General features: G+C 37.2%; 1 protein-coding gene across 1 annotated transcript in view; it reads right to left on the reverse strand.

Moving 5' to 3' along the window:
• LOC110988059 (sodium/potassium/calcium exchanger 4-like) overlaps positions 1-15555 on the reverse strand; it is a 52103-nt gene that overhangs the window by 6541 nt on the left and 30007 nt on the right. The window contains exons 7-17 of the mRNA XM_022251278.2: positions 13917-14017; positions 12783-12836; positions 8464-8579; positions 7607-7700; positions 6942-7038; positions 5382-5497; positions 4812-4894; positions 4041-4128; positions 3280-3473; positions 2472-2584; positions 1115-1180 (exon numbers count right to left, since the gene is read on the reverse strand). Of these exons, the coding sequence (XP_022106970.1) occupies positions 1115-1180; positions 2472-2584; positions 3280-3473; positions 4041-4128; positions 4812-4894; positions 5382-5497; positions 6942-7038; positions 7607-7700; positions 8464-8579; positions 12783-12836; positions 13917-14017 (1122 nt within the window). The remainder of the gene's footprint in view (positions 1-1114; positions 1181-2471; positions 2585-3279; positions 3474-4040; positions 4129-4811; positions 4895-5381; positions 5498-6941; positions 7039-7606; positions 7701-8463; positions 8580-12782; positions 12837-13916; positions 14018-15555) is intronic.

Consider the following 15555-nt stretch of genomic DNA (forward strand, 5'->3'; position numbering starts at 1 on the left):
CATCTTTCCCCTGACTCCCCCATTCCAAAAGAGTACACAAGAAAGATATGTCAATATCTGTCATTGATAGTCAATTGTTGCTTTTCACATTCAATAAAAAAGTGTACAAAGGCCATTAATTACCCCAGAAATGTTTTGTACACATGTGCAAACAAAGAAAAACAATGGATGATCCTTAGTGTAAAATGATAGAGAATTGGAAAGGAATCCGAGTTGATGTCTAGAATGCAGCTAGTGCTGAAAACAGAAGAAAACTGTATTTTATTCCAATGACCCACAGCAATATGAGCATATCAGAGCCAATCAACACTGAGAAGGCCAACTCTTGCTACGTCAACTTCACAAGAGAATTACACATCACAGTAACCTAAAACTGAGTAGACCTAATTTGCACTATCTTCGGGATCTTCAAAGTCAAATTTTAAGAGGAAATAAAGTTCTACAAGGAAAAAACGGCTGATACTGGCTTACAATGAGATAGTGATAATGGGCATGTGAGGCCTTACTTTTAAATTGAAATTACTAACGAGTTCAGTGAGTAAGTGAGATGTAAAAGGTTACTTTGCTATTTAGTAACAATGGCCTCTTAGCATCAATGTACAGAATATGTGAATGTGATCATGGTCAGATGGCATGAAAAACTTTTTATATCACACTTTACATGGAATCTTCAAATATGGACGCTTTTTTTATGCATGAACCCATACACGCACAGTATAGGTCACGGGATGGACCCACACAAGCAGTCTCCTTTCATAATGCCTGCTCTTCAAATGGGCAGCAACATGCTAATAATTTACCCTAAAAGTACCCCATAGGCAAAGATAACACTGTGACACAGAAAGAGCAGACCCTATCCGGTTCGTAAGTGTGACGTCACTTCAGTTTAAACCACACCCACTGCAGATGCACTGCACATAGAGTTTTATGCATTGATCGCCGTTTACATGGAACCATGGAACCGGAAGTTAACACGCAACTTCGGCGATCGTCCAATGGGAGCCTGCAAATCGTTGCGCATCCACGAAGTCACTTACGAACTGGATAGCAAGCCACAGAGCGCCCTCAAAGGCTTACGCTCAAAGTGAATACACAGACCAATCAGAATACTTACGGTAATTGCTACAGTTGCAAAGAGGAGGATGACAGAATACAAAAGTCCACTGCTGTTGATATTGACCTGAAATGAGCAGCACAAACACAGAATTGTGGTCATTGCAAATAGAGGATTTTCCAGCCAATTTCAACAAAGAAAAAAACATTATATTTCCTCAACATGGTTTTAAATTCATGCACATTTTGAACAGGCTTCTTTTCCACAATTATCACTTCATTCTCCTTTCTTGCAAACAAAGAGCAAATTTTAGTCACTCAATTTAATTTATAGGCATTTAAATCTCCATTTTTGCTAGTTGAAAGTTACATTTCGTCTTATTTTCATGAAATGGTGCTATCAAATTAAGAGTCATCTGAGCACTAAAGATTTGTTTGTGGCATTTTTTTTAACACACAGTCAAACTCTGAGTGTTCAAGTTAGATGTGACACTGCTTAGTTGAGTAGGTGTTGCACATCTTTCTTTCCAATGATCTTGAACGATTTGCATGCTTAATAATCACTGATGTGATTTGAACAATTCCTTTTATCATGATACATCTTTGTGTATTGTCTCAATTTGAATTCCTTTGAAATAAATGCAGGACATTTTTCTTGTCACTGTGTGTACAAGTCCACTCTCCAAATTTCTTTATTTCTGCCGATAATTCTGACCATTCTAAATGAAAAAGTTAAGGCAGAAACTCAAAGCAGGTCTGTAAGTTTAACATGAGAACAACTTTGTCTTCGTTTCCCTGTACATCCATCTATTCACTTTTTTGTCTGCTTTCAAATAAAAATCACGAGGTACAGGCCAAGATAGCTGGTGGATTTATTTACAAAGTCTTCTCTGTTTTTCTTCCTAGAAATCCATTTCGCTGTAAGTAAATAAGAATTAGGAAGCACTGTGCGCCAGAGAAAGAATTTGAATCAAAGCATACTGAAACTGTTTGCTTATTGATTAAACTGAATTCTTTCTCAAGCTCTTCTCAAGGCTTCCGATGAATTTGAAAGAATGAAATGACTATTTGAAACAACTTATTTAAGAAACGACTGCTTAAACACTGCTACTGAATGACACTCATTGACGTTCAAAAGCGGATATAAAGGTGGTGCAGTGAAACTTGTCTTTCTCGGTGATCCATGGAGTATTCCACGTCCCCTCTGAGTTTGCCTCAGGAGATTGGTTTTACTATATACACCCCAACTAATCAAACTCTATTCTGATCAAACTGAAAAACCAAAGCCTACTTCAGATACATGCACTTACCCTCCAAAATCAATCAAAACAATGATACGGAAATATTCTAAAAGGTCTTCAGAAACAAAGATTACTTGTAGGTCGGGTTAGAGGTCTTAAATCAGGTTCTATACTTACAACTGATCCATAGTTAATCATGGTAGTCTTAATGAACCACGGTAGAGCCAAACCAAGAAGAACATCAAATACATTGCTACCAATACTGTTAGATACTGCCATGTCGCCAAGCCCTAAAAACAAAAGGGGGAGGTGTTAAAAGAAATGTACAAGTTTCTTTGTTTTTATAATAAAAATGTACAAGTGGCAAGATCACAAGTGACTGAATTCTGAATGGTTTTAAAGGTGTAATCTCAGGCAATGAAAAAATCGGCTGGATTTTGCAAAGGTCTAATCGGAGAAATTAACAATACAGTGCCCTCTATCCATTTCAATCTTCTAAGAGGTCCACTGATAACTACACGTCCCCACTTACCAAAACCCATTATCTGTAATTTTAACAACAAATTAATGTTTGATATCAAGCACCAGACTACCAGTTAAATGGGATGAAACAATGCAGAAGTCCAAGAACTATTTAAAGGTAGGAGGAGCTGCTTTTGGAAGTGGGAGGGGAGTAATCAGATCTTTCACTATGCGAAGGATGTTAAAACTGATCTTTTGTGGGTAGGCCTTCGCCGGGTGAAGGGGACAACTTCTTTTGTTATGCTCTTCAGGACTGAGATGTGGAGGACTTTTCATCATCCCCATAACATTTTTGATTCCCACAAAAGAGTTGAAATAGCTTGTACTTGTCCCCACAACTATGGAACAAGTACGTGTGAAGGTGAGTGTCCTGTTTATATAACACACTATGCATCTTGAACGAGGCCAAAAAGGGGAAAGTCAAGGCCATGTTGACAATCTCTACAACCCACTCATCAATTACCTTGTCTGGCAACAAGAAGGCTTGCCATGGCATCAGGTACACTGGTTCCAGCTGACAAAAATGCCAGGCCCATAACGGTGTCTGGGATGTGCAGCGTGAATCCAATGAGAGCTACCATCCACACCATGACGTAGGAGAATATGGCGATCCAAATGACTGACACAATAAACGTAGCCATGTACCAGTTTTCAAATCTGCAGAGGGGTTGCATTTCGTGGCATATTAGTTTACCACATCATGAACAAAGGTTTAGACGGAATGATTAAGACAACTACATCATTCAGTTGTTGGACACAACACGGATGCCTTGTGCCATAGGCCTTCATCTTTTCATTGCATGTTCACAAAAGGATGCTAGCAGTCAGATTTTGATAATTTCAACATTTTCTGGTATCTTAGTGAAGTTTCCAAAGAATCAACCTTGAAAGCTTGTGCTCAGAGGGCACTGAACTTCTTCACAACATCCAAAATATTACAATTTTAGAGCAACAATTTAGATGTAATCGTATTATTTTTCCCCTTTTAACATTTGTTTTGGCTTTCTTAAACTCATTTTTTTATCATATAGGTGTGTTGTGCATGTCTGCATTGCTGAAATAAAACCATTGTCTGCATAGTGCCACAATAACAGTCGTTTAAGGAAAGGATTTCACAAATTTCATAGCAAATGTTATTCTCTTTTTAAGTTACAGTATGCTATTTTGTCAGGTAACTTTCCGAAGAGATTTTCTCCAGGTGGAGCTTGTGTGAGTGAAACATACCTTTTCCTTCTGCAGTCCGGAATTGTGAAGAACATGACAGTACTCAGAGGCAGACATACCAACCATCTGACCACAGCCAATTTTCCCTCTGCAATGAGAACAGTTTACACACCTCATTATCATGAGTATGTAGGAATTATGAAAGCAAATAAAATGGATGCTCCTTGCCCTTAAGCTTATATCAAAACTTTCTATGGTGGTGTAGCCTTCTTGTTGCAAGACAATACGTTCAAAAATGGCAAGCTGAGTGTGCACAGTGATTCATGTGTATCAATCACGCAGAGAGTGCATGACCCAATTTCTACTGAATGAGCACAAATCCATACACTATCATGTGATAATAGGTGCTGGCATACGGATAACATGGTTTCCACCACCTTTGGTCTTCTAAAAATGATTTCAAGGGAGCCTATGGCAGTAACATTTAAAACAAAACAAAAATTGGGACCTAACTTTGGCCCAATTTCATGGTACTGCTTAACGGCTGATTCTGCAGACAGCCTCTGTCTACTTCACAAAGACCATTAAGCGTTTAGCACTGCAAAAACATGCTTAACACCAGCCACAGGAAAAAACTGCTTACATAAGTGCTGCAACAAAAGTAATCTCCATGCATGCACAACCACTACCATGTCCATGCCATGAAAAAATGCTTAAGCAGCACAATTTTCCACTCCAGTAAGCAGAACTTTTCTGCTAACTGTTAAAATGCACCATGACATCGTGTCCTTGATTCCTGATGATTTGATAAGCATGCATGAGTGAGCACACCTGGAATCTGACAAAGACCGTCTGGTGCTTCCACTCGAATGACAGCACTGATTTCCTCTTCGGGCAATTCTTCTTGCTGCATGCTACTCAATCAAGAGTAGGAAGGAAACCAGAGAATAATATGAATGAGGTAGTAACATGAGACACACAGAGGCTACTGTGCAAGAGTTGTGTACATTATAGTTGACAAGTCCTTCTTCTTTTAGTGATCAAACTCCTCTATAACAACATGAAATGGCACAGCGGAAATCAAGCCCAGAAACTAGACGATGTAATCTAATTTCTTGGACAGAAAAACTTGGGTAACAAACACGTTTGTTGACCAAGTCATGTGTCCAAACCTTTACATTGCTACTCATTTTCTGCAGCCCACTGCTAAGTTTGGGGGCTTCGGTTCAATTCCAGCTCATAAAATAGTGTACTTGGAGACATCTACAACATATTGACAGAAAATGGCATCGCATTGTCGGATAGAGCCAGTGCTGGCGATGTCAGAGGCATGGGGGTTAATAATGGTGGTGGTTGACCAAAAACGGTTCTTCGAGGGAGATAAATAAGGTTCATTCTAACCTGTGTCGTTTTGCTGGTATATGTGTCTGGCCCAAAGCACCATTGGAGTCACCCGTAGCTTCTTTCCCAAAGGAATTAAACTCGGCTTCCTTCTGAGCCTCCAATGCATGCTTTTGCTATTGAAAAAGGGAAATTTGAGAAACACTACTTAACTGACTAATGTCAGTTTATCTTTCTTCTAATGATCCAGCAGTGGAAAAACGTTGTTGGATACCATTGCAAGTTGGCAGATTAAGATTGATTTTTGTACTACCTTGCCTTGAATCTTAAATCCCTAACATGTGTGTAAAATCTTATTGAAATTAGGGGATTTAGCCCTGATAGGGTTAAGTTCTATTGACACAATAAAATAGAATTATGATTTAAAAAGACGGACAAGTATGTAATTACATCTTTCAAACACAAAAGAAAAAACATCCCTTGACATCTTTCACAGTATACATTTTAGCACAAAAATAACAGTGTATGGTAACTATGGATGTTGGCATGGGGTGACTTATGGGTTAAGACAAGTGTCTAGATGTCAGAAAATGCTTACCCTAGATTCGCTTGTTTTGATTTAATATATAACATCTCTTAGTTCCAAACAACTTCTCCAAGCTCTAGGACAACACAGCTTTTCATTAATCAGTTAAGGCCAAGACCGGGTCACACCTTGACAATCTAGCCAGCATATGCCAATGTATGAAAATCTGGTGAATACACTGACATATGCTGAACTATCTTTTTTTTTCAGTTTTTGGCATATACATAGCGTATTCATAATGAGTGGGACATATACATGTTGTACTAGTGACTTACATAGAACATTTTGATAACTGCGAGTTAGGAACACGTTCAGTAAGTTCTGTGGTCATCCGGAACATGTCAAGTACGTCTACATACATCAATACGTTTGGACATAAGTTCGATATTAGTTACACACAGGTTTAAAGCATGTTACCCATAGGTTAGAAATAAGTTTTCGGTACACTAGACATTATCTCGATGTATTTTGACTTATGAGTAACTTACAAGTAATGTGTGTGGACTTGTGTCAACGATCCAATAGCTTACCTTCAACCTATAGCCTGCGTATGTGGGACATATGAGCCATATGCTAGCTTACGTCAAAAATTTTATGCACGCACAAAATTTTTCGACGACCTCATCGTACGACGACGTATACCAGCGTACTTCAGCATGCTCTTAACGTATACAAAACTTTCCCATAACTTATTCGACCTATGCCAGCGAATTCACCAAATATGTCATACGTCGGTATGTGCTGGCTAAATCGTCAAGGTGTGATAGGGCCTTCACTGATAAAAATAAAATACGGCACTGCTCTAAAAATCAAATTTCACCCTTCAAAATATCTTTCAATTTTATTTCAATTTAAAGTACACGTAAGCACATAAAGTACTTGTATTGGGTAACTGCATATCATGGGTCATCTTGCAGGGGAAACAAGCAATAGACAAATGTTTTCTCCACATTTAAATGGTTAACATGGTTATATAGGAAATGATAACCCAGTTCTTAAAAAATCCATGAAACCACACCCCTAGTTGACATTACCTCTGCTATTACTAGCCAGCAGGCTGTCCTCATACGAGTTCGCGCAGGGAACTGCTTGGTAAGCATCAATCTCAGACCAGCATCTGAGAAAGTCAGCCTGGGACAAAGAGTCAAAAAATAGCATCTTGAGTATTTGGCTTGACCCAGCCGCAATAACAAACACTTGCAAACAGTATCTCTAGCCTCACGACATCTAGTGTATCATTTATTACCAAAACTTATTTATCTTGGAGCAAATTCCTAACGGGTTTATATCAGGGAGAGTATACGCTACCATGCTTTATATTTCAAAGTAACTAAAATTTATGCCAGTTATATTTAGATTTCATGTTATGCTGTCAATTCAAAGTAAACACACAGAGATTCTTTACAGTAGATGTACAATCAATTTGCTTTATATTACAATACCAAAATATCATCTTTGTGACTTTGTGTGGCCTACATCAAGCAGAAAAATGCATCATCTGACTTGCTGATACTACCAATATTTTGTGACCTCTGCTAATCTATTGGTGTAACAGAACACCTATGGTATTTCAACACTATTATTGTCATAAATATACCTTCATTCCAGAAAGAAGGCTTCCATATAGGCTGTTTCATGTTCACTTGACCGTTTTAATGCAATGTGAAAGGCGTCATGTTTAACAGACAAAGTACCATACCTCTTCGGGGAATTTGGGCTGTTTTCATCGGCAGAAGGAGCAGGCTGAGTATCGCCGTTGGCTGTTTCTTCTTTTTCTGGTTTCAGAGGGGTAACTGAGGGTAACAAATAGTGGGGGGGCGGAAAAGTGAGTGAAGCTTGTAATTTAATCCATCAGACAATGGCAGGTTTTCAGACAGCTATATTTGAAAAGAATACCTTTCTTTTTTGATGTGTGGACAGACTTCGTTTGCTTTGTATAGTTCTTTTGTCAATGAAATGTTGCAAAATTTCTGTTTTATCACTTTAATTAGTATTTGTCTTTCACCAAAATATGCCCCAATGTTTATTAGTAAGATTGATGTTCCAGTTTGCTTGGTTTATTGCACGTGTATTTCAACATGCTCCTCTCTCTTTCCAGAGTGCACAGAGCAAAAGCCATACTATATTTGTAAGATAAAATCTACAGAAAAATAAACAGGTTCTGTATTTGAAGAAAATTAACTAGTACCATATGTAGCAATAAGAAAGTTCAATATCAATTGGTTGAGTGAAAAAGTTAAAATATTTTTCATCGTGTAACAAATGACATTCAATTTCAAATCATGCTTTGAAATAGACAACAATGGAGGCTTCCAAAACCCTATCTCTAAAATGAAAATATTTAACAATAATAACGGACAAAACAAATTCAGCAAAGATTAATATTTCAAATTTCATGTCTCCTATTTCTTTTGGTATTATGTTATAAGGATAAAAAGTACATGTGACCTACATCTGTGCAGTGAAACAGACCTTAATCACACAGTCAACAAGTTTATTTTTAAACTTAAAGTGCATTGTGCTGGTTAGAGAGGATTGCACTGTCTGGTGCCTGACCTTGCTCTAATTGAATGGAGGCTCGGTTGTTGCAGCTCTCCAGTCTCTTAGCAATTTTCTTGGCCTTCCTCTTCTCCTGCTTCCGGTGGATGTTGTGGGAAATCTTTGGGTTCAACCTGAAGGCAACATGATGAAGAATACGTACACATCAGGAAAGATTGATATCAGCTAAGAATTACATTTCAAATGAGATATGGCATGTCAAAATCAGGCATATTTGGACCAGAAGACTATTCTGAATTACTACAGACTTTGCTGTTTCAAATGCCACTTCCTTTTTGAAATCAGATATCTCTAAAAAAGTTATTAACTTTTTAAAATTACTTTGTTTGAAGATTTTTATAAAATGGACCTTTAAAGTTTGAATTTAGTTAAAAAGTATTTTGATTACATTTTTTAACATATTGAAAATACTCAAGAGTATCACAAATTTTCAAATCAATCATTGAAAAAGATCCTATGTTGTTTCTCCATTTGTAGCTGTGACAAATTCTGCCTATGTGACTACAAAATCCTGAAAAGAATTCAACTAATTATGCCTTTGCACACAGACCAGTGTAAATGATATGAAAAAATTGTACATATCCAGAAAATCTTTTGAGAGAAAGTTTAGATCCATCAGCAAAAATCCCCTGGGAATACAACTGATTCATCAACACTTTAATAATTTTTGGGGAGAGCAAATTAAAAAATATCTCAGCAAAATGGAATTAGTCCAAGATTGTATGTTTTTCTTTTCCATGACAACAAAAACTTTGTCAATTCCATATACTGATTGCATTTAGAAATGGTACATAAAAACGCACAAAAATAAAGCACAGTAACCTTTTAATTCTACATCTGCATAAACGTGTTCCTTAAATTTGAACTTTACATTCTGTAAGTATTCCCATTAATAATAGAAAAATCCATATGCTGTCAGAAAGGGAAAAACCTTCTCAGCAATGCTATCACTAGACTAAATATAGATCACAAAGGTACGGTCGATCACAACAAATCTTCCCTTCAAATGTCAAAGCAACAGGCAACATTACATGGGAGATGGGGTTTTTCCCAGAGCTTTTGGAAGCAAGAATTCTGATCAAACATGACATAGCTTTCTTTTTTTGATAAACAGGTCTGCCTCCAACAAAAAAAGGGGAAAAAATCTTGCTTCAACAGAAGGGATGCTTATTTATGACCTCACTCACTTGAGAAATACAGCATCCCAATCCTGGCCTGCTTCCTTTGATGTAAATTAAGACATGTATTTTTCACATCCATCATTCACACTTCATAATTTTGGTGCATCACATACTTTTGAATCCAAACCAAGTAACAACCATGATCATTTCCATGGAGAAAGGATCAGCTTGAATCCGAGAACACTGTTGCTGACTTTTAGATCTATAATGTTATCTCAATCTTCAGGTCAGAGTTCACAAAATCTTGAAATCATATGTTCTCATTATTTTGTTTCAATTAAAAATGAAAAAAAATCATCCCAATAACAAGAAATAGTGTTAAGTAGTTCAAAGGCGATTCAAGATTTATAAAAAGAAGTTCTAGATTTCTTTCTGAATGATCAAGACATTAAAAATGTGACTGAACTTTATTTGGAGCAGGATTATTTTTTATCAAATTTATTACTTTTATCAAATTTATTATTTTCTATCAAATTTATTATTTTCTATCAAGTTTATAAACAAATCAACGAGACACACCAAATGTTGAGATATATCTTTTGTTCCGGATACATCTTTTATGAGATGTATTTCTTACTCATACAATTCAAAAATTCCACTGGACTTCCAAATGTCTGGCCCTTTACTTATGTTCCTTGGCAGCGTATTATGTGACCAAGGGTTTCAGATGCTATAATAATGCATATTTCATCCTGAGTAAGTCTCGTGAGATATGTCCTGACTTCTCCAGGCGGGATCTGACATTTATTTCTTGTCTGATTCTCTCAGTACAAATATTGACCTGCGAGAGAGACTGGTGCCTACGCACCAGTCTGGTTATTTGTGATGAAGGAGAAACTTACAATGCAGTCTCGTCACAGTTATACAAAAAGCCTGTATAAAAAGCAGCTCAGGGACATATCTCTGTCAGAAATAGATTCTCTGAGGATGATTAATTAGCTTACTTCAATCTCCAACAGATACCAAAGTCGTCTTCTTTGGGATGGATTGAACAGTAATTGCTGTGAGTGCCGACGCTTGTAATGTAAACCCTTAAGGAAATGAGCCATCTGTGAAATAGGTTAATCATCCAAATGCAACTTTTGCCCTCACACCATACATCTTATTTTCATTTTGTTGCTGTCAGTAGATTTATTAGAAGGGCATATGAGCCGAAGACTGTGCACTCCTTGACCAATGCACAATGTGCAGAGTTTATCATTACGGATGCTGTGTTGTTTTAACTCCATTGAATGTGAGCTTCAATAAAAATTGATGTTCAGATTGTTGAGCTGGCCCAGGATGAGCACAGAGGGCACTTAAAGCAACCAATGGGACGGCATTTTAAGACCTGGCTCCCTCTGGTGCTTTATTCTCAGTTCTTATTGGCTGTTCACTAGAGATGTTTATCAGTGATATCTATGTCATGCTTGTGCTCTTCATAAATCACATTCTGCACACATTGATTAATTTTGCCCAGGTGCTGCAAACTCTAGAAATGGAAGCTCTTGCCTGGGTGTGCAAATGTGAGCCTAAATCTCTCGACCTTTACCCTAAAAAACAGGGCCTTTTAACTGTCACTCCTTGCAATCCCTAAAGTGTGCCTTCACTATGCACACGACACGTACATTTTTCCACCAATGTTTTATACAAGCACGCAAAATTTAAAACTTTAGGCAGTTTTCTTCAGTTATCTCTGGTGAAGATGCAAATTTGAGGGGTCAAAGGCAGTGAGGTCATCAATAGGGAACACAAAAGTGGAGAGTTACAATCGTATTAGAATAGCGTGCTGTGAATCCCAACCTCCAGAGAGCACCGGGCCATTTGTAAGGTTAGGGTACAGTAACTGGATGAATTATCTATCAGATAAAAAAGCAATTGCTTGTACGTGAATGAGCCCCAAGCTGGACCAAGAGAGGGCACAATGTTCCTCCAACGGAGGCTACTTTGGTGGCAACTGGTCCATGCATGACAATGAAACATAAGCATTTCACATTGCTACCAACAAAAAGAACCTCCCCCACCAACATGGCTTTTTTCAACCAATGAGGGGGTGCTTCTGCTCAAGGTGAATAAAGTAGATGAAGAAATTAAGCCTGATGATGGTCTTTTCCTTATTCTACGATTACACTTCTTGGATTGCATAAATTTATGCCCAATTAAAACAAATTCCAGCACACTCAGTAATAAAATATCCAATTTTCCACCAAAAAAGTATTGAAACATTAACTTTAATACCACTCAACGCGGGCAGTGTTTTATGAAGCATAAGCTAGTTGGTCAAAGGTGTGGGCTCAAAACCTAAAAGGGTGAAGGAAATGGGAGGCTGCCCCTCCTTGTACCTCAACTATGCATCAGCTTCAACTTTAACACAAAGTACTTCAGTATTAATCCAACTCATCATCACTGACTCTGAATTGCCAATCCATCTCATTATGAAACATGTACCAGTATGTGAGTGATTGCGGAGGGCCAGGAGGCACCGAGATTGAACAGATGACTCCAAGGGAAAGAAGAATGATGCTGATTTAAACATCAACAGTAAACCATACTGCCACCTGGAGAGAATCCCAGGCAGGACACAGGACACCAACCGTATGAAATTAGACTGGAGTAAACATCTCAGTAAGGCACAACGGATTTAAAGTAACTACTGCTGAGTATTCCAGAATTGCTCATTCCAGTTGGTGGGGTGGTCAAACCATTTCTATACACAAATCTTTTGGGGGGCCTGAAATATGATTTTACAATTTTTCTTCTACTTCCAAACTGTGGTGGGAAAATCATATTTGAGGAGTCCTAAAGAATTTTGATTCTCTTGAGACAATTCCTTCACTATTCCTGCTCTAGAACCACACCCATGCAACAACAGCGGTGGCAACATCTGCTAAAAAAAACAAGGAAGTAAAGTACCATTTTCCATTTTCGTAGACACCATCCTCCCATCGTTAGAATTGGTCAAGCGATATTAAAGACATAAGTCTGATGAAATTATATGCCAGCTGAAGCACCAAAGTCATTAGGCGAGTTCAACATGTGAAAGTGAAATAATACTCAGATGCAATACATTACTCATATTGATATCTCAGAAAGAGGAGTTCTTAAAGTGAATTACGCATGAATACGCAATGCTGTTATACCAATTATCATACTCACCACATGAGGAAGATATATCCAGCATACATAGACAGCATAAGTAGTGATTCGTACCTGAATATGGAAATAATCATTCAAGAAACATTCACTTTCTTTGAAATACAACCCCTTCAGTATTATTCAATGCAGAGTAGACGCCAAATACAGTAACATATTTACATATGGTTTGACTCTTACATTATCTACACAAAATTTTGGCATTGCCATGTTTTACAAAAACAGATCTAAAGGGAACATGTAAACAAAAAAAATTATTATTCCAAAAAACAAATTTAATTAACATTAATATGCCCTTTATTTCTTAATGACAGGCATACTGACCTAAAGAATTTTTAAAGCCAATAATCCTCTGCAAAGCTTTAGCATAGGAATTTCTAAACAACATACAGAAATTTATCCAAATAAAGAACTTGTTATTCTGCTCTTCGTAGTGCGTGACTCAAAATTTTCTCTGAATAATGGAAATGTCAGTGGACGCTTTTAGTTCATTCTTTACAAATACAATGTGTTGCCTTGGCAACTTGGATTTAATGAGGTAGACAGAAATTCTAAAAGGTGGTGGTAGCAATGCTGCCAATCAAATTCAATTTTAACTCGCGACCTTTTGAAGACTTTAAAGGAATCAAAAGGCAATTTAAAAATCAATGATGACACTGCTACCCTTCTCTAACTGCACAAAGACCTGGTCACTGTGCTAAGAAAGATTACATACACTGGCATAAACACATATTTATGAGTACTGTTTGCATTAGACTTATTGTCTATACATAACTTGGGTATATTCAAATTAAATGTGAATACAGATTTTGCCCCGCCCAAAAACTGGTACGCATATTAATATACAGCAATTCAAATGCACAATTTGAATACAGCTCTGTCCTTGGTTCTAATGTGCTGACGCTGGCTGATTTGAGAAAGGAAAACAACAGAACTCTTTTTTCTAATATGTGTTTTGACCTCATAAAATGAGAGAACTGCCAATGTATTGGTACACTTCCCCTCCACAAGTTTGCAAGAAATATAAATCCAATTTGAGATACAACAAGGAAATCACAAGGGAAGAAGTGTGTGTTGTTATTGCTCTTTATGCTAAATTTTGTTATGCATTTTGCATTACATGTGCTGTAAACTTACCACGTGATTTTGCCATCAAAAATGACACACATCAGCGTCAGTACTGAAATGGAATAGACGACGGTATCTCTAGCCATGGGCCACCACGTCAGAGGAATGACCTTGCAAAAGTAAAGAAGACCGAAAAAGGTCTGGAGTCAATCTGTCCACTTTCTCTTTATAAACATTGGTTAAAAATTTGCTCTTATGTTGCTCTTCACCAGCACTGGAATAACAAATATCAGTATTTTTTTTAAAAAAAGAGCTCTCCAGGTTTACTTGGGTGGGATTCTAACCCATGACCACTTGCTTAATATTAGTGCCGAGATCTAAATCCACTTACAAATTTATAACATTTTGTAAGGCCTAATATTCCTGCCCAAGAAAATTTTCTGTCAACAAGCACACAGATCAAATGTTCAGGAATCAGTGCTCTCACAAAGGCTTTGTATGTGAAATAAAACACTGAAATTTGTTTGTTTGGCAGGTGCCTAGATTCCGCATCAACCAAAACAAAATGGACAACTAAAACGTGCCACTTCCTTGTATGTAAGTGCTAGTTGCTAGGCAACCAAAGCTTAAGTGACTCCACGTTCTCAACTCTAAAGAGAGTGATATTTAGCTTCCTCTTGGCAAAGGTAATGTCAACTGAGTTATTATTTCACCGTTAATTTTTAAACAACTTCCAGCACTGCCCTTACACAACGAATAGATACAAATGTTGGTCATTAATCAGTGGCTTTTCCACCTGCCTCTTTATGTATAAGTCTGCTGTATCTCTAACAGCTCAATCCTTACACTGGTTAATGAATGAGGACTGTTGGGGTTGATGATAAGCTTTGGGCTATAAGGCAGGGGTAATTGAGTTTCAGATTTATTGGGGTATATCTGGAACCAAATTTTTTTTTGGGGGGGGAGAGACTGGGGACAAAGAATTTGGACGTTTTTTTCTGTAACCTTTTAAGGCCTTTCTGAGGTGAGAGGCTGAAATCCTAAGGTATTTTCAACACTTTTGGAAGGAAGGAAGGAAAATGAAACAGCCCAAAAGAATTAGCTATTCAGTATTTTTACAGCCTCTAAAAATGTTTGCTCCTTGAAGGCATTGTTCCACCCCTTCCAATTTCTTTGATGAATAGTGTCAAAGATTTTTTCAAAATGCATCATGATTCATGAAGAACACTCAGCAGATTGTGGTTGAGTTGGAGCATGTAATTACATACTGATGCAGCATTCCCTCGGATTTACTTCTAGTACACATGTACATAGCCACTATATTGCCTGCACAATTTTTGGATTTTGGATGCAGTTATAGCAGCAATGGGTTTTTATTTTTGACTAAGTTATTTAATACTGTATTTTTGTCTTGAAAATCACGGCAAAGATTAAAAAGTCCTTTTCAATAATTGATTAACTTGATTTTTAATTAATGGCAATGACATAATTCACTACGACACTGAAGTTGGCTTTGAATTTTGATTTATTTGCCAAAAACACTCAAAATAAAAAGAGACTTGTATGTTCAAATTAACAAAATGAGAAAAAAATATATAAACAGGAAACTCTTTGCTTTGATGGGAATGAAAACCCTTAAGAACAAAACAAAAATATTCCAAGAGAAGAATTTGAGAATATTCAACTTCCATAAGGAATGCAAATCTAC

This window comes from Acanthaster planci, linkage group LG01 (assembly GCF_054643075.1).
Source record: "Acanthaster planci isolate LZ-2023a linkage group LG01, COTS_SCS, whole genome shotgun sequence".
Classification (NCBI taxonomy): domain Eukaryota; kingdom Metazoa; phylum Echinodermata; class Asteroidea; order Valvatida; family Acanthasteridae; genus Acanthaster; species Acanthaster planci.